This window comes from Corythoichthys intestinalis, chromosome 11, assembly GCF_030265065.1.
Source record: "Corythoichthys intestinalis isolate RoL2023-P3 chromosome 11, ASM3026506v1, whole genome shotgun sequence".
NCBI classification, from domain to species: Eukaryota; Metazoa; Chordata; class Actinopteri; order Syngnathiformes; family Syngnathidae; genus Corythoichthys; species Corythoichthys intestinalis.
In genome coordinates, this window is record NC_080405.1 from 26781060 (window position 1) to 26800208 (window position 19149).

The window sequence follows — 19149 nt, forward strand, 5'->3', positions numbered from 1 at the left end:
CACACTGAATGTGGACATCACGTTTTGGGTCATGTAGGCCACGTGTGTTAATATCGTGGCCCACATAACCCAAAATGTAATGTGTACGTACGTAGATGCCCAGTTGTAGGTTTTTTTTTTTTTTTTTTAAAACAACCAAAAATTGTCACCTTCCCTATTAAGAATTAAGGAAAGAATGAACGGTCACTGATAGAGTATTTTAATCTCCAGAAAACGACTGTACTCAATCGTGTGATAAATTGGATGAGTACAGCGTACCGTACGTCTTCTATAGTATGTCAGTGTAAGGCCCATTCACACTCATAAAAGAGATGACTTTCCAGCAGCAATAGGCTGTGACGGGGAAAAAAAAAAAAATCACTCATTATGACTGGCCAAGCCCGTGCCACTGAGCATTCCTTTGATGAACCAAAGTCTCTGAAGGTCATTCTGACCATCAGAGCAGCATTAAATACCATACGAAGTAATTTCCATGATTTGTTTCTAAATACATTAAATGTGTTTGTAGTTGAGAATGATAATGAATTGTTGAGACATTAGGGTCGCACTCTTTTTAACAGTTTCAGTTATTAAATTTAGCTTAAAGAAAGTATGCATCATCAAATAGATTTTTTTTCCCTCTCGTTCAAGAAGACTTGAACAGAAAGATTTCAAGCTTAAGCAGTGTTGGGCCACTAAACATTAGTATTATTTAATTCAATCACGCCGGGAAATACTGAAGCCAATTAGAAGTCAACCAGTAGGCATTGACAACTTGGTCTGGGGAAGCAGACGATGCAGAAACTAGATTAATATGGAAAGTGCATTTCTCCCCCTCCAGCGCCATCACTGCAGTTGTTCAGCTGGACCTTTAAAAGGATGAATAGATGTCATTGCTTAATGGTCAACCCCTCCAAAGTTTCTATAAAAATAAATTATCAGTACATTTTAGAGAAGCGCTACAGGTAAACAATAATATTGATAAAAGTATTAGAGCAGGTCTTAAAGAGCAAATGTGTCCTGTATCTAAAGAATAGTGCATTTCAATTTCATATACATGCAGACTATGTGTACTTTTGTACTAAATGGTCAGAAGTGCTACTGTAATCAGACGGTACCAAGCAGTCTGCAGTATTTGGTAGGAAACCAGTGGGGAGAACATGTTGTAATGAAGGAAACAGCTGGATGAGGCGATGAGAATCGATTTATGAGCTCCCCAAGCGTGGGGCATGTGGCTGAGTGCTAATACGTGTGTTAGAGGGCTGTTTTTACACCTGGAGCACAACTAAAGAAGCCAAAGTGCAACAAACTTAATTTAAAATATATTTTTTATCTAAGCAATCAATGAAATAATCGATTCCAACAACCCTTGTACAAACAACAAATAAACACACAATGTGACTGAAGCCTAATGGCACTGAACTGATTTTATCATGGTTTTGAAAGCAATACACCTAAAAGTACAGTAATGACAAAAAGACACGATGAGTGCAAGTGAGTGGAGTGGGCCAGTTTCTAGTTCGTCTCCTGCTGCTCAGCCGTCGGGGATGGAAGTTCAGAGTCGAATAGCTCACTCGATTCGTACTTGTTCTTCAATGAACGTCCCAAAAAAAGCCAATACTCTTTGCGGATGGTATCTTTCTCATGGGCTAAGAGTTCACATATCTTGAAAAAGAAGAAAAATAGAAGGATATTAGACAATGTACATTATTTAACGATTAACAATTGTTTATAAACATTCAAAAGGGATGCTTATGGCCAAAACTCCAATATTTGACTGGAGATATTAGATATTTGAAGTGGCTTGGGTTTCACTGAGAAAACTGAACGCGCAAACACAGTATAATCACTTACTTCTAGCGCTCTTTTTAAGGTTTCCACCTGGTCTTCCTCTTTTCCTTTTTGACAGCCATTCTCTAAAGCATCCTCGTAACAATCAAAGAGAAATGCAAGAAGGTAAGAGGAACAATGCGTCTCCTTGAGCTCTAAGACTTTCTCCAACATCCCAGGCTGAGACGATAAACCCTTGTCTTGAAGCATCCTGAAGGAGAGCAATAAGCAGGGTTGGGGGGGGAATCGAGTGGCGTCAGACTGAAATGTGTGTCAAAATTTGGCCAATTTCTTAGTGTTTTACAAATCAAAAATGTCTTACCCTTTCAAATAGTTCCAAGCACTTTCATTGTGGGGGGCTTTTTTGATCTGGGTCAGACAGTATCTTACGTAAGAAAAACAAAAGAAAGGAAATCTGAACTCATTCACTGACAGTGATAGACATCAAATTCATTTCAACTGGGATTAGTAGTATCGAGTGATAATTTTTCATTGCCATTGACGGTGATAGACATCCAATCCAATTTGAGTGGGTAGGGGGGTGACAGTGATCAAACATCTATTGCCATCAATGGCATCTAATGAGTTATATGCACATTCAACTACAGTGAATAGGCAAAAGTGGTGGGTATTAAACAAGAAAACATTTACTTTGCAATCAATTTTAAAGCATGTGCTAATTACATATTTAATAGCTTGTAATTTTAACAAAGTAATATGAGCCACTTGAGGTCCCCCAGCATTCATAATAAAAATCTGATCTGCAATATTCTGCCACACTCACTCAGTCTCTTTCTCAAGTACAGCTTGGTCGGAGAAGCCCGTGGTATGCGAAATGACAAAATGTCTCTGGTTCCAGGCAGAATTATTCCTTACATCTTCCTCCAAGAGATTCTCCACAAATTCAAGCTCGTTGTCCCACAGTTTGTACTCCTAATAGTTTGATGAGCAATAGGGGGGGAAAAAAAAAAAAGATCAGAGCACACAAAATGATATACCGTATTGGCCCGAATATAAGACTGTGTTTTTTGCATTGAAATAAGATTGAAAAAGTAGGGGTCGTCTTATATTCGGGGTCTAGACATTATACCCATTCAAGACGCTAGATGGCGCCAGATATCATTGAAGCGAATGCTGAACTTGAGGAGTAATGTTGTGTCATGAAAGAGCTCAGCTACTCTCAAGTTTAACCAGTTTGCATTATTTTAATGCAGTGTTTTTCCTCATTCAGATTTGTTTCAAGACTACAGTTAGTTAGACCTCACTTTGATGGTTAATGCAGTTATTGCAATTTTGTTGTTTAATACAATAGATAGGTTTATTTACATTTCAAAAACCTGAAGCCATTCATTTACGAATGTGATTGCACTTTACATATTTAAATGTTCAGATATTAAGATTTGAATGAGGCAAAATAACATGCTTTTTCTCTGAAATATATTGTTATAATCATTTGTTTCAGATGTAGTGTAATTAATTTCAGTATAAAAATTAATTTGGTGTTCAAAAAGTCTTTTTTCAAACTTGAGTCTTGAAAAAGAGGGGATTGTCTTATAATCAGGACCGTCTTGTATTCGGGCCAATACGGTATACTGCCAAAACGATTAAGTTTCTATCCACATTTTAAATCTCTCGTCATTATTGCCATAAAGAGACCTGCATTGCATATCTGCCATAATAGTACTAATCAATAGTTAGTTGGCACCCCCTGCCATCAGTACGTAAGAAATGCATGCAACATAATTGAAAATAGCAATACATAATCCACACTGAACAACCCAATTAGTTCAGATATCAATATTCATTAATTTATTACTAATGATATTAAGCAAACTTAAAATACAGAAGTCTTAAAAGTCCAAACCACAAGTAACAATTATTAGTAGATAATTAGATATCTTGATATTTCAGCAAAAATGTGTATGCGACTGTGCTGCTTCTGTTTAAACTGGACAGTTTTAGGTTGCAGCACAACTTGATGCATTTAACATTTGTAGCTAGTAAGTTTAATTGAAAAATAAAGTGAGTGAGGAGGAGGCTGTCATAATTGTTGTATAACTTATGATAATATAGATTTTAAAGCAACCTCACTTCACTAATCCCGCAACGGCATTATCTAATGGTGTAATGGATCCTGTGTGTAATACACAGGAAGATGATTTATGTGTATTCTACAGTACACCATTAAATTTGTTGAGTCTTTCAACAAGGCCATATGGATTTATAATAAAGCTTATTTAGTCTTTGGAGTGCCCACAGTGTACTTTGCAATTCACCAATAAAATTCCTGATCCAACAATCTCAGTGATTGCAACTGAATAATAATAATAACTTCTTGATTCCATGACACGTTTAATGGCATGCGTGATTGTAATGTCAGAATGTGCCGCAATTGAATGATTTTAATATATGTCACAATAGGAAATTTTAATAATTAGATTTTAATTGCTTTTGGCTTTGGACAGAAGCCGCTGTAAGGGAGTTGTACCACCAACCTGGATAACCCACTGTCTGTGCTGCCAGGCATGATAGTTTTTAGCATCTTGGCTGAGGATGTCCGCAATGAATTCCAGCTCCTCCGAGGGATCATTTAACCACTCCACTACTAGACGTCTGTGATGCCTTGAAGACACAAACTACTTTTAGATATAAATTGTTCAACATTAACATGTAATGTCACCTGGAATTGACATGGAATGCATCTTTCTTGACATTAAAAATACTGTATTACATAAACTTAATGGATGGAAGTAGACCTTTAATTTAAAGCTTTAAATATTTTACTACAAACAAATGTTCCATTGAACAGTTGCGTTTCTCTGCCGTGTGTTGACATGCACTCACCAAACTTGGTAGTTTTTAGGTTGATCCTCAATGATGGCTGTAATGTACCTCATTTCTTCCCTCAAGTCCTTGGACAATGCTTGTAGTAATACTCGCCTGTAGTGCCTACATGTTCCCACAATACAAAAACCCACATTTACACATGCCACAATTACAAACATGCAAAAGTGTGTCTTTTGGAAAGAGTTTATTAATGCACAAGCCTTACGAAAACAATCACAGGATGCAAAATTTAAGAACTGATCAATGAAGGTTAGTAAAAGCCTTGCTAAAAATGATGCTATTTTACAATTTAAGGCAATGGTGATCTCAAAAAAAAGTTTTAATACAAATGAAATCAAATATAGATTAAAAACGAGAGCTTACCACACTGAGTAATTTGCAGCATTCAGCTCAATAGCATCTGCTGTCAAGGCGAAAGCACGTTCACTCTTTTCATCATTCTTCAATAAGGCACGGAAATAGTCAAAAACATCAGCAACTGAAAGAAGGGAAAAAATCACAACTTAAAAAGTTAGACACACTAAAAGATTTTGTTCATATTGGCTAATTTTGTACCGTAAACCATTTATTTTCAATGCCTTTTGTTGTCATTGGACTGGTGAGGACTGAGGTCTTGAGTAAATCATAGGACGCAAACAATCAACCATTTAATCTCAAATTTATGCCAATGGAAAATTCTCCAAAGTGACGCCAGTGACATTTCGTTAATCGATAATACAGTGCCTTGCAAAAGTATTCGGCCCCCTTCAATCTTGCAACCTTTTGCCACATTTCAGGCTTCAAACATAAAGATATGAAATTTAATTTTTTTGTCAAGAATCAACAACAAGTGGGACACAATCGTGAAGTGGAACAACATTTATTGGATAATTTAAACTTTTTTAACAAATAAAAAACTGAAAAGTGGGGCGTACAATATTATTCGGCCCCCTTACTTTCAGTGCAGCAAACTCACTCCAGAAGTTCAGTGAGGATCTCTGAATGATCCAATGTTGTCCTAAATGACCGATGATGATAAATAGAATCCACCTGTGTGTAATCAAGTCTCCGTATAAATGCACCTGCTCTGTGATAGTCTCAGGGTTCTGTTTAAAGTGCAGAGAGCATTATGAAAACCAAGGAACACACCAGGCAGCTCCGAGATACTGTTGTGGAGAAGTTTAAAGCCGGATTTGGATACAAAAAGATTTCCCAAGCTTTAAACATCTCAAGGAGCACTGTGCAAGCCATCATATTGAAATGGAAGGAGCATCAGACCACTGCAAATCTACCAAGACCCGGCCGTCTTTCCAAACTTTCTTCTCAAACAAGGAGAAAACTGATCAGAGATGCAGCCAAGAGGCCCATGATCACTCTGGATGAACTGCAGAGATCTACAGCTGAGGTGGGAGAGTCTGTCCAAAGGACAACAATCAGTCGTACAATGTACAAATCTGGCCTTTATGGAAGAGTGGTAAGAAGAAAGCCATTTCTCAAAGATATCCCTAAAAAGTCTGGTTTAAAGTTTGCCACAAGCCACCTGGGAGACACACCAAACATGTGGAAGAAGGTGCTCTGGTCAGATGAAACCAAAATTGAACTTTTTGGCCACAATGCAAAACGATATGTTTGGCGTAAAAGCAACACAGCTCATCACCCTGAACACACCATCCCCACTGTCAAACATGGTGGTGGAAGCATTATGGTTTGGGCCTGCTTTTCTTCAGCAGGGACAGGGAAGATGGTTAAAATTGACGGGAAGATGGATGCAGCCAAATACAGGAACATTCTGGAAGAAAACCTGTTGGTATCTGCACAAGACCTGAGACTGGGACGGAGATTTATCTTCCAACAGGACAATGATCCAAAACATAAAGCCAAATCTACAATGGAATGGTTCAAAAATAAACGTATCCAGGTGTTAGAATGGCCAAGTCAAAGTCCAGACCTGAATCCAATCGAGAATCTGTGGAAAGAGCTGAAGACTGCTGTTCACACACACACTCCATCCAACCTCACTGAGCTCGAGCTGTTTTGCAAGGAAGAATGGGCAAGAATGTCAGTCTCTCGATGTGCAAAACTGATAGAAACATACCCCAAGCGACTTGCAGCTGTAATTGGAGCAAAAGGTGGCACTACAAAGTATTAACGCAAGGGGGCCGAATAATATTGCACGCCCCACTTTTCAGTTTATTTGTTAAAAAGGTTTAAATTATCCAATAAATTTTGTTCCACTTCACGATTGTGTCCCACTTGTTGTTGATTCTTGACAAAAAATTAAAATTTTATATCTTTATGTTTGAAGCCTGAAATGTGGCGAAAGGTTGCAAGGTTCAAGGGGGCCGAATACTTTTACAAGGCACTGTAGCATTATTGCCTAACTCATATTTTTAATTTTTTGTAAAAATGGGGGGAAAACATCTATTTTTCCCCCAAAAACATTGATATTTTTATGACTAACCCAGAGTGTTTTTGAACAGTTATGATTAGCTTAGGACGGGGGTCAGCAACCCACGACTCTTTAGTGCTGCCCTAGTGGCTCCCTGGTGCTTTTAAAAAAATGTTTGAAAATGGAAAAAGATGGGGGAGAGAAATATTTTTTTGTTTTAATAGTTTTTGTAGGAGGATAAACACGATTCTAACATTGTAATGAAGTTAAACTTGAGGCGACATTATAACACAGAGGAGTCACGTGGTGCGTCATTCTCTATAGGATGCATTGCATGGAAAATAAAAGTTTAATCATTAAGGCTCATTATGTATTTGTAGCCAAATTAGTCATTTTGATAGTAGGCTAATACAGCTAAATACATACAACATGTGTTGCCTTCATTATAAGGATTATATAAGGCTTTTAATTTTTTGCCGCTCCAGACATATATATATATATATATATATATATTTTTTTTTTTGGTCAAATATGGCTCTTTCAACATTTTGGGTTGACTATCCCTTGCTAGGGAGAGATGCAGTAAGGCAGGATGATGCAGCAGTGGTAGAAGAATAACATTATGCACAAATTGGTGTGCATAGCTGTCACCCCAGGAGGAAGCCTCTTCTGAAGACGGTACACAAGAAAGCCTGCAAACAGTTTGCTGAAGACATGTCAACAAAGCACATGGATTACTAGAACCATATCCTGATGAGACGGGTGGGCTTTCTTGTGTACCATCTTCAGAAGAAGCTTCCTCCTGGGGTGACAGCCATGCACACCAATTTGATGTAGAGTGCCGCGCATGACCTGAGCACTAACAGGCTTACCGCCCACCTTTTCAATCTCTGCAGCAATGATGACAGCACTCCTGTAACGAGTCACATGACATTTTGGAGGGAAAATGACAAGCAGTACTCAATCTGGACATTTAGGGATGTACGTAGTTTCTAAGGGGTGCACTCACTTTTGTTGCCAGGGGTTTAGCTATTAATGGCTATGTTTTGAGTTATTTTGAGGGATTAATAAATTAACTCTATTATATAAGTTGCACACAGACTACTTTTCATTGTGTCAAAGTGTCATTTTGTCAGTGTTGTCCCATGAAAAGATATACTTAATATCTGCAGAAATGCCAGGGGTGTACTTACTTTTGTGATACACTGTAAATCTCAATTCGGCACAAATATGATTTAGGCAATTATGCTTTTAGACTAATGATTTATAGTTCTTTAGTAATTGTGGGAGTCATTTCTCTTGGCTGACCACTCCTGCGAAGGTTTACTACTGGTACCGGAAGTAATTAGTGGATAATATCTGGGTTAGGATCCAAGCCCAAAATATGGCTTCTAGTGGTTTCTGACAAATTTCAATTACTAGGTATCTAATTTGTCCTTGAATTTCTTTGGATTGTGCGATGATGCATTTCTTTTTCAGATCTCGTAGCCTTTGGTCAGTGCCATCAAATTCAATTTTCTCAAGACTAGTCAAACAATTAACTCATGCTTTAACAACTGGAACTGTTACCATATAGCCTTACACTGAACTGTATGAGTTTTTTTTTTTCTTTTGGAGAATTTGATAGTGTTATGTTGAAGAAAAGTGCTGCAGAACTTACACCGCTCTGAATAGGCAATCTTTACTACAGGGTTTGGCCCATCGTCTTGAGGAACAGGCTCCAAATCAGCCCACTCCTTCCTTTCTCTGAAACACAGACCACGAAACTTGTCAATATATGAAATGAAAATGTGTGATTTGTTAAGGAAATGACAGCTGATAGCAGAACTTGTTGTGAAATCGAAAAGTAAATTAAATGATAGTGTCTGGATAGTGTCGCTTGAATTTTAACCGTGCCATTCGCCCACTGATATGTACTTTATTGTACGTTCAATTCAGTGCAACTAAATGAGTAGCAAGACGCGACTGTATTTGGTATCAAACCAATACCTGTAAAACATATATCGGTGACCGACAAAGTCATCGTCGATGTGGTCTCCCGCCTCTACAATAGACGTGTCATCTTCTTTAAATGTCACAGCATCGTTGGATAAAGCCTCCATTCCCGACATTGCTACCGCGTTAGCTTGTTAACGACATAGATATCGCCAACATAAATCGCTAGATGTAAGATGTGCTCTGTGAGCCAATGAGGACAAGCGTCGTCGCTTGTCCGCCATTTTGCGTCGGAGTTATACGACGAGTAATGTACCATGTACTTTTGATTTTGGCATGAAATGCTCAAATTTCTACCAATTTTCAACAGGCTTGTTTTGTATATAAACTTTGGAGGTGCAGTAATTTGACTGCATACATACAATTTTATATATTTTTTCAACATCCAACCTGACTCATAGCGGCGGTAGTACGGTTTGATATAAACCAAACAGTGTGTAAATCCGTCAAAAAAATCCTATAGTCTAGTAGTAGTAAGAGTATTTTAATAGAGAAAATCACACCTTATGTGCGCTACTTAAACCCCGCCATTAAGTTCTTTGATGCAAAATGATCTCCACTTAGTTACGCCGCTGAATTCACATCTATCTAGCGCTAAATATCTGCTATGATGACAACGCTAAGGGACGGAAAGGCAAGAACGCAACTTCCGGATTTACCCATAGATACGTTCAGGTTCAGCGGGACATTTTGCGACTAGAAAAAATCTCAGGGAGCAATATATCCAATGTATTTTACGTGTATTCACCATTTGGTTCTGTTGTAACACCAAATTAACTTATCGTGTTAATTTCTACGTACAGTAAATTAACGCCCTGCCAACAGCAGGTTTTAGTACAAAATTATATATACTAACACTCAATTGCTTGGATGACACATTGAGTACAAAATGCAGAGTATATTAACTAGGCAGTATATTTAAGAGCTTGTTTTATATCCCATCAAAATATTTAAGCTTAAGTTAAAACAAAGTGCCATTGCTAATATACAGGAGTTGCGAAATAATTCCGAAAGGAATGTCAAACTGAACTTTATTTGTAATTGACACCTCTGGACATTATAAAAATAAATAGATGATTCATAGTCAGTGGATCTTAATACAAAGTGTTATCAAAATTATGCATCAGCAAGATGAAGAATTGAACACATGCATTAATCATCTTTCCACCAACTTATACTGTAAATGGTGAGACCACGCCATGATCTGTCTAGCAAGTCGGATTTCCACCATCACCAGTTGATAGAATATAAAATCATCTTTGCAGCTAGACAGGTACGTTGAATGATTCTTTCTTTCTTGAGAATGATGACTTGACCTAAGTTGTTCAGAGACTGTCTGCTTGATTCAATCCATGTTTTTCAATGTAGCGTCTGGGTGGGGGTGGGGGGGATGGAGAAACAAAGTACACTTTAATCAGGATTAAAACACGAAATAATTTTGTCGGAACTCATACCTTCTTGCAAAATTATACAGCGCTTCTTTTCTCTCTTGAAGAGACAAATGCCTGTCAACTGGTGATTTGCCAAAAGAATTTGCAACAGGCTGTAGAAAATACCACATGGAATTAGATTGCATGTAAATATTTTTTTTTAAATGTGTGGCAACTAGAAGAGCTATGACTGAACTCCCAACACAAATGATCCTCTAAATTTTACATTGAAGAAATGAAATCAAGATAAAACCTTCATGGTTTGTGCAGAATCGGAAGAATAAGAGCTGTTCACTGAAGCCCCAAACAGCAACGTATCACTATCATCTGCTGATGAATCCTCCTTGTGTTCCAGCAGGTTTGTTATGGTAACGTTCACACAATTTGTTTTGGCTGTAAAATAATCAAAGGGAAACTGTCATTTTAACTACGTCAACATCACTAGTTCTGAGTTTAAAAAAAACAAAAAAAAAACACTAAAATAATGTTATACCCAAGTCCTTTGTGATGACATTCAGGGGGATGTGAGGCAGTACATCTTTCACCTGCTGGGCCATTTTCGCAATCCTACGTTCATCTGTTCCCAAACCTTGCACCATAAAACCGAGGCCCACAGAACCAGGTCTTATTCCTAAATTAGAAATAGATAGCAAGTTGAGGTTTGTCCACATCCATTTGATTTATTTACTGACCTGTAGATGGTTGTGGTAAGGCATGTCGTTTTCTTTTAACATGCTCCGCTTTGTCAGCTTTAGTGATCTTTGTGGAGACCAAGCCAAGTTCGCAGGCGAGCAACTACAAAGACATAATCACAGTTTAATTGGCAGGAACCCATAGAGTAATCAGGCATGAAAATGGGTCAGGGGTTAAAAAGGTGAGAAGGGTGTGGAGGAAATATTTTCCGGTACACAGTACAACTAGGGCTGTCCCAAACGACAAATTTTCTCACGATTAGTCAGCTGACTATTTTTATGATTAGTCGACTAATCTAATATTTTTTCCCTTTTTTAAAACTAATTATTAATGACATTTTTGATTACGCTTATTAATTCACAAAAACATTTTGGAACACTTAAATTCTTTATTAAAGTACAAATAAAAATGTAAATAACAACAACAAATCACAAACAATGAGGTCAAATGCTGATAGCATTAACGAGTGCATAAGAATGGAATGTAAACAGATTCAGAACACTGACTTCGCCTTTCCAACATGATTCAAAACAATTATTAAAAAAAAATATGTAGCATTAATATTATAGTATACTACTATATGTAATAGTAGTACAATAATTATTCATTGCCAAACATATTTTTCATAAAGGCTGTCATTTTAAAGCTATTCTTACTGTAGAATCTGAATTCTGAAGTATGTAGGATTAACTCCAGTAATCGTTATTTATATGACAAACATGACGTGCTTTTATTTTGAAATGTTCCCAGGAAGTACGTTCGCTAAACCGCTAACAATAAGCTTTACACTTAAGCTTTACACTCCGCAAAAAAGTGCATTTCTCTTTTGGTCATTGCATGTGGTGTGTGTACTCAATTTTTTTTTTCTTCAATTTTTCGTTTGCAAATGCTGTTAACCAGTGATTTTTCATATTTGAAGTGTCACCTTTTAACCGCAAGTTTGTGTTTTGGAAAAGACTGTCAATGTTTTATAGCAGGCTAAAGTAGGTTGTCTTTTTTCCCCATTAGCCTCAATGTAGCAATGCTAACCTTTACAGAGAACAAGTATTTGATACACTGCCAATGGGTTTTTCCATTGGCAGTGTATCAAATACTTGTTCTCCCAACTGTAGATAATTGGGTTTCCTTATTTTGTATGTCTGAACTTTAATTCTACGGTGTGTTGATGACCAATAAACATCTGTCAAAGGAACTGGAGTCTCATATGTCATCAACACACGTGTACATGCACACACAGATGTATGCACGCACCCACGCGTCAACACAACGCAGCCGTGAAAATTACCACCCTCATTTTTATTTACCGTGCGATAAATGGCAAATCGCGACAGGCTTAGCAACTTCAGGAAAACATGTCGTTAGTTAGTTAGATGGACTTAAGATCTGCTAGCTTTTATTTGTCTCCTGTCATCTTCCAAAATTACAACTGAGTGACGCTGCTTTAGGTGTTCATTCACGGCCGACGTGTACAGTGTACCCTCCTTTGTTTCGTTGAAATAACTCAATGTTTTGGCCACTCTGGTGCGCTTTTTTGGCTTTGTGTGCTTTCCTCGCTTGCATACCAAGCATCCAACAATAAAAAAAAAACATCTTCCGACCCCCCCACCCCCCCTTAAAAAGTTTCTCCTTGGATCTACACAATTCATGTAGGTCACCCGTTTTGACTTCAAAACGGCAAATTTTGCCGAAAGGTGAGAGATTTTCATGCCTGCTAATGAGTGATTTCCCTTTCTGCACTTCCACAGTAGCTAGCCAGAGGCCAGAAAACACATTGCACATTTCTGTAAATGGACCTTCACAAATTACTAGTGGCTTTACTTTACCTCCTGGACTTTGTTGGCAAACTCCTGTGAAGATTCACCATCTTGTCGGGAAACAGGAGGCAACCAACTGAAGGATGAAAGAGGGAAAAGTTCAAATTTTCGGTCGATAATCCCCCCAAAATGTATTTAATTTTTTAACTGCAATTTGGTATAAATATTTTCATAGAGTCAGTTCCAAAAACCAGATTTAGCAGCTCACATTTTTACAATCCTAATCATCATCCAATTTCAACATAATTTTGAACAGCCTTATTTTCTCAACTAGTGTATAATTTAAAAAAAAAGAAAGAAAAAAAAAAAAGAAAAAAAAAATTGTTGAAGAAAGAGAGCCTAGAACTAAAATTAACTTTATACTTAGATTTCAAGGCTTTGCCAGCACGTATCCGATGACAACGTCTGCTTCTATTAATGTAAGACGGGGCTCACCCTGCTTTACTAAAAAGTTTGATGGGCTTTTACAAAGACTGCACATGTCTATAATACTTAGCTCAGGCAAGTCTTGTAAATCGAAAAAGAATAACTCAATTTTAACTGTACTGATGTCCCAACAATCATGGACATGACTCTATATTTATGCTTGTGAAATTAAAATGACCACGAACTTATTCAAATTTGTTTGAAACTGTAAGCAATTCCTTTCGAGGGGAAAAAAAATCTTCTTTGCTTATCTCATCGGCTGTCATTGACGGCAATAGTCATTCATTCACTAGTGACAAACTAATTGAAATTCACAGCAGAAGGATGAAAAGAGCCATGATTTGATGTCTCTCGCCATCAATGGCAGTCAATGAGTTAAAATCAACACAGTGCAGCTCAAATTAATTCCATTTACCATGAGCAAATATACATACTGTACATATAATGGGGATTTAACCAAGATGCAAGAGAAAATGACACAAAATATTTAGTACCTTACATGATACACTGTAAATGGAGAAAAAAAAGTCCATAACAGCTCTTTTAACCAACTGGTCTCAGGTGTGCTCTGCAGATTCAAAAAAAGAAGACAAAAAACAAAACAATAAAGTTGTTAAGCTACAAAAGAGTTTATAGTAGCTTAGTGGCCAGTGATATTTGTATTTTTGGGCATACAACACACACAACAACAAAAAAAGGGTTTTACAAGACATATTGCACTTATAAACAATCAGTATAAAAATCAACGGCTTATCAAAAAAGGACTATCACAGTTTATCTATTTATCTCTGGACTCAGTATGTTACAAAAATCATATTACCAAAGCAATCAGAGGTCTCGCGACCCTCAAGGCCACAGGCTGAATTGAATCTGTCAGAGAAAATGGCCAGGAACTGGAAATGAAAAATATAGATTGATTAGTTTGAGTGCTGCCCTGAGATCAAGTGGTGACCAATTTTGCTGGGAAAGACTACATGACACATGAATGGGTGAATAATTTGACTGTCTGTGTCATAATCCCTCTACCATTATTAGGAATAATTACATATTTAATGACAGGAGCCTTTGAGGGTCTGCACTAACCAAAATTTAAGAAGGCCAGCTCGTCCATTTGTGGTGTCTTCTTCAGGGAGCAGAAGTAACGGTGAGACACCTTCGGTGGAGCAGTACCTCTGAAGAGACTCTCCTATCGCTCCTCTTCCAAGCGTAGAGTGGACTTCCATGAAGCCTCTGGCCCAACACACAAAACCTGTGGAGCCCTGAAACTGGGGCTAGAGAACAAGGAAAAGTAGATCTATCATCGGCTTTGGCAGTGAAACATTATCACCGGACGACAGATGAAATGGATTTGATGTCTACGACTATCAACAGCAATAAATGAATTAAGGGATATAAGGAAATTGCAAAAGGTATAAATGAAATGTCCAGTGACACCAAAAAAGTCAAGAAAATTACGATCAAGGTAGCTCAAGTCAGCACATTGGATGACCAACTTTATTTAAGTTTATTTATGTAAAGAAAAAAATCAAACTAAATTTGTTTGAAACCTTATTTAGTGCTGCGCAACTGATTTGCAATAACAAGAAATTGAGGTGTGCATTTTTCTTTTCGCTTCGTTGAAACCACTGCTGTTCTAACTTTTAGATAGCTATAGTGTTGGGACAGCTTCGTTCAAATTGTCAGGAAAAAGACATTTGGAAGTGCTTTTTTCCTTCTTAATACATTTCTGAGGTACCAAAACGGGATTCGGTATCTGCAGATCCTTAAAATCAGGTTACCTGTACTGACATGCAAAAATATGTGATCCAGATATTGCTAGCTTCACAACTATGCTACTACATATGAGCAACGGGTTCTATCTAGGATGTCACACTGTACAGTAGGCATGTGCCAGTATGAGATTTTGACGGGACGATAACCTTGGGAAAAAATACAGCGGTTTCACGGTATCACGGTATTGTAATTATAGCTCCAAAATGTGTTATTTTAAGATGTATGGGTTTAAAAAAAAAAAAAAAAATTCTGGATTTTTTTTTTTTTTTTTCAGAATATATTTGCAAATTGGAACATGAATATAATGTTAAAATAAATAAACAAAAAAATAACATTATGAATAAAATTAAAATCAATAGAACTTATAGACTACCCACATTCACAGCTCAGGTTGCTCAAGATTAGAGCAAGAACAACAATAATTTCTATAAAAAAAAGTAAAAAACACTTCTAAATGAAATTAAAATATATCTAAAGTACAGTACGACTCTTTTTTTGAGGGGGCAAAAAGCGCAAGTTTTGCCATTTAAGCCACTGTGTCAACTCTAGTCTACATTTCATGCCTTTGTGTTAAAAAGACAAAGAATTCATAAGTTATTAAGTTAAAAATGAATAAGTTTTATCTAAAAAACATCGGGAGATCATGTCTCGATTAGCGATCTTTGATGTTATCCCTTTTCCTTCATTCAAGCTTGTTTCTCAGTGGCCGTGAGATTTATAACCTCAACGAAGTTGCTCTCGCAGCTAAGACTAGGCTAACATTCGTCTTTGTAAGTTTTTAGTTAGTTTATATTTTGAATTTGAAAGGAAAATGTGAGTTTTGTTTTTGGCAAACTTTTTCATGGTGTTCATGGATATGACTTCCTCATATTCTGCTGTGTTTGTGCTAATGAAGCTACTCACACCTGTAAAAATACTATTGTACAACGTTGTAAATGTATTTGTTTTATTTCGGTTACCATGATTTGAGATGTCCATAAATTCAAGAAAAGTATGCCTTGTGTTTGGAGTGTTTCTTTTTTGGTTCGCTGGCTGTATAGCAGAATAGCGTCACTGACACACACAGCAACAACCGGAGAGGGAGGGGTGAACGCTGCTGCTCCAAGACACTTCTGGCTGCATTTTTGGGAAATGTATAATAGCGAATACCGTACGACATTTCATGACGGAAAATGTTAGTGTTTTTGAAACCGTGGCGTTTTCATACCACGGTAAACCTTGAAACCGGTAACCGGCACATGCCTACTGTACAGTACCTTAATTAGAAATACTGAGTAGAAGGAAACACTGAAAAAGTGACTTACAGTGCAGCAGGGGGTCAAGAGGTTGATTATGTTGTGATCAAACTCTGTTACGTGATTGCATATGTAAAGTTTGGTATTTTTGTCTCTGGATTGAGGATTTTGCTGCCTCACATGCATTCCTAAAACTGAACACATAATCCTCACAATGAATCTGTAAGGACAGAGAAAAGAGAAAAAAGCAAACAAATTTTAAAATTAATTTATCACACATTCCAGGGTTTCTCCCTTGCAAAGCCTGACGGTGGAGAAGTGAACTAGCGTCCCCCACATGATTTTGAAATTAATACATAAATATTTGAAGCTGACAGGAATTTTGAAATTATGACTATTATGTGTAATTATAAGCAATTTATTGACAATACAGTACTTAAACATAAAGTATTACAAAAATGCATACTTTTGAAATACTGTATTAACACTTCAAAAAAATGTTAAATCCTAGTTAAGCGTGAAACAATCCATTGCTGGTCACTATTAAAAGTAAAAAAAATGTCAGTGCAATGGCCAAGACCGTCGACATGGAGGTGGGGGGGGGCAACCTGGTATGTTGTCCCGGGCCTCAGGACCATAGGGGCCTCTGAATGACCCCTATTTTATTTTACTTTACATTCACATATTTCTTTTTTTATTTAAATCATTGTCTGATTAAATCTTATGTTCTACTCGACATATATTACTTAAAAACTTTAACATATTAAATATTTCAAATTCAAATATAGTGTATATTTTTTCCTTTTGTTAAGGATATATGTCAGTCTGTGGGGAGCAGGTGCGCGAGGCTGAACAGACTCGGGTCCGGCAGCTGGATTTATCTTGGGTTTACAATCCACTGTGTATTATAGCCAGGGGTGCACATAAGTGGTCCGCATGCGCGCATGCGTACTGGACGTATACAAACGCGCTGGCCCTCAACGGCTTCCATACGCTTTTGCGTACCGATGGCTGACCACTGTATTTGCGGCGGACACGAGATAATCGCTTCTCAAAATGTCGGAGGCAGGCCCCACTGAGTAATTATTTCCGTGTTCCCCCACCCCCGTCAAAGGACAGACAGACGACAGAGACATCACCGGAGCTACCGAAAAAAGGACTTTTGCTGAAAAGTGGCTGCAGGAGGTACCATAGCTAGAAGCAAATGATGCTCGCACGGATATGTGGTACAAAATTTGCCGTGAGAATCGCTGATAAGAGCAGCGCATTTTATGTAGGGTCCAAGAATTTCAGCCATCCAAACTTTGAAAAGCACGAAAAAAACAGCATGTGGCAATTAAGCAAACTATCGATGTCAGGCAGCACCCCACTCGCCCTATGGACAAGTGGCGGAATAAAATTAAAGAGCAGCGCCATGCACTGACAAACGTGTTTTTGCTCTCATTTCACAAAGCTAAACATGCACGTTCAATGAGCTCTTATGAGGAGGAGGACATCCCACTTTTACAAAGGCTTGGAGTTAATGTGGGAGCCGCATAATGCCCTTTATTTTGAATTAGTACTGCTTTTATGTTTATTTCTTTACATTTCACTTCAAAGTAATGACAATTTTGTTGTGCCAGTTGATGTTAATCAGGCATTAATAGTTAATATAATTAATTAAAGGTATTTGGCTCTAACTAAAGCTTGTCATAATTTTATCGGATCAGGCGGGTCGGCTCTCAAGCTCAATGAGGACCAAGTCACATCTCCAGGTCCTCCTCTGAGAACCTGGGCAAAAAAAATATGTGCACCCCTGATTAAAGCAAACGCTAATACGAATCCATCACTGAAACAGCATAAACAAGCAGCAGTGGAACAGCAGAGGAGCCTGTCAGGGAGAGACAGGGAGCTGTCAGGCAGCCCACAGTCTGTTTTGTTGCGTAGCAGGCAGGCATAGCACTCTCAGTTGTGTTGTATTGTAGCCTACATGGGACAATAGATGGAAATTGTTTGTTTTTATTGTGTCACATCACATTACGGTCTGTTAAATTTAACAGTCCATCTAAAATTAAGTAATTTGAAAATTTACACTCTCATTGCTTGTAAAGCATAAGTACTGGCCACGGGCCCCTGCAAGTCTGTTGACAGCCCTGGCAATGGCAGAGAGCTGGGAAGGGTTTGTTCCCATATCGAACAAAAGAAGTCACCATGCCACGCTCAACAGTATTACCAGACGCTATTAAAATGCGTATTTTTTGTTTTGTTTTGATTTGTTTATTTCTTTTAATACTTTCTTTTGTTGGACTGTTTTAGTCTGGGGGAGGGGCAAGAAAAGTCCAGCGAGGCCAGGTTTATGAAGGACTTCACGAAACCCTGCAGTCTTGTGTGGAAGATGTACGTACCTTCTTAGAAAACTTTCAGGCAGTGCACAGCTGACCAAAAATACATGGACACCGATAAAAATCCGTAATAACATCAAACAAATGCCAACTGGAAAATAAATGATCAGCAGTAGGAGGACAAGTGTATCTTTGGGTAACCTGTGCAAAAGAAAAGAAATGGGAACAGTGAGCTACGTAACATGACAATTGACATAAATTGTTTCCTTAATAGACCATACAATAGCATTATATTAACCCACTACTGTGTTTCTTATCAATAATATATATATTTTTTTTTAAACAACAACAACAACATTGAGAGTCGGCTACTACGTTGTGAATTGATCTCCCACTTTAACCAGTCTGCAGCTTTTACTTTCGACACGTAGCACTGTG

The 19149-nt window shown here is 37.7% G+C and overlaps 2 protein-coding genes across 4 annotated transcripts in view; both read right to left on the reverse strand.

Moving 5' to 3' along the window:
* Window positions 1-238: 238 nt before the first annotated feature.
* fnta (farnesyltransferase, CAAX box, subunit alpha) lies at window positions 239-9215 on the reverse strand. Its single transcript, XM_057850047.1, has 9 exons — window positions 9014-9215; window positions 8685-8770; window positions 5020-5134; window positions 4654-4758; window positions 4305-4431; window positions 2594-2742; window positions 2132-2194; window positions 1834-2020; window positions 239-1644 (listed from the first exon to the last, which is right to left on the reverse strand). Exons 1-9 carry the CDS (start codon window positions 9133-9135, stop codon window positions 1495-1497), a joined length of 1104 nt encoding a protein of 367 aa, XP_057706030.1. The 5' UTR covers window positions 9136-9215; the 3' UTR covers window positions 239-1494.
* A 693-nt stretch (window positions 9216-9908) lies between these two features.
* The window catches only part of aup1 (AUP1 lipid droplet regulating VLDL assembly factor), a 31611-nt gene continuing 22370 nt past the window's right edge, over window positions 9909-19149 (reverse strand). Inside the window, exons 2-12 of one of the 3 annotated variants that reach the window (XM_057850045.1) lie at window positions 18775-18912; window positions 16460-16610; window positions 14466-14653; window positions 14203-14275; window positions 13877-13950; window positions 12966-13032; window positions 11142-11244; window positions 10943-11080; window positions 10703-10842; window positions 10474-10562; window positions 9909-10390 (exon numbers count right to left, since the gene is read on the reverse strand). In XM_057850045.1, coding sequence (XP_057706028.1) covers window positions 10345-10390; window positions 10474-10562; window positions 10703-10842; window positions 10943-11080; window positions 11142-11244; window positions 12966-13032; window positions 13877-13950; window positions 14203-14275; window positions 14466-14653; window positions 16460-16610; window positions 18775-18912 — 1207 coding nt within the window. In that variant the 3' untranslated portion in view covers window positions 9909-10344. The remainder of the gene's footprint in view (window positions 10391-10473; window positions 10563-10702; window positions 10843-10942; window positions 11081-11141; window positions 11245-12965; window positions 13033-13876; window positions 13951-14202; window positions 14276-14465; window positions 14654-16459; window positions 16611-18774; window positions 18913-19149) is intronic. The other 2 variants (XM_057850046.1, XM_057850044.1) reach the window with 2 other exon arrangements.

Excerpts from the sequence above, each read along its gene's own strand:
- fnta (XM_057850047.1), bottom strand. The coding sequence starts at position 9,135 with ATGTCGGGAATGGAGGCTTTATCCAACGATGCTGTGACATTTAAAGAA. Across the intron at positions 4,759-5,019 it reads GCTGCAAATTACTCAGTGTG|GCACTACAGGCGAGTATTAC; the intron begins GTAAGCTCTCGT and ends GGGAACATGTAG. Across the intron at positions 2,021-2,131 it reads GCTTGGAACTATTTGAAAGG|GATGCTTCAAGACAAGGGTT; the intron begins GTAAGACATTTT and ends GCTCTCCTTCAG.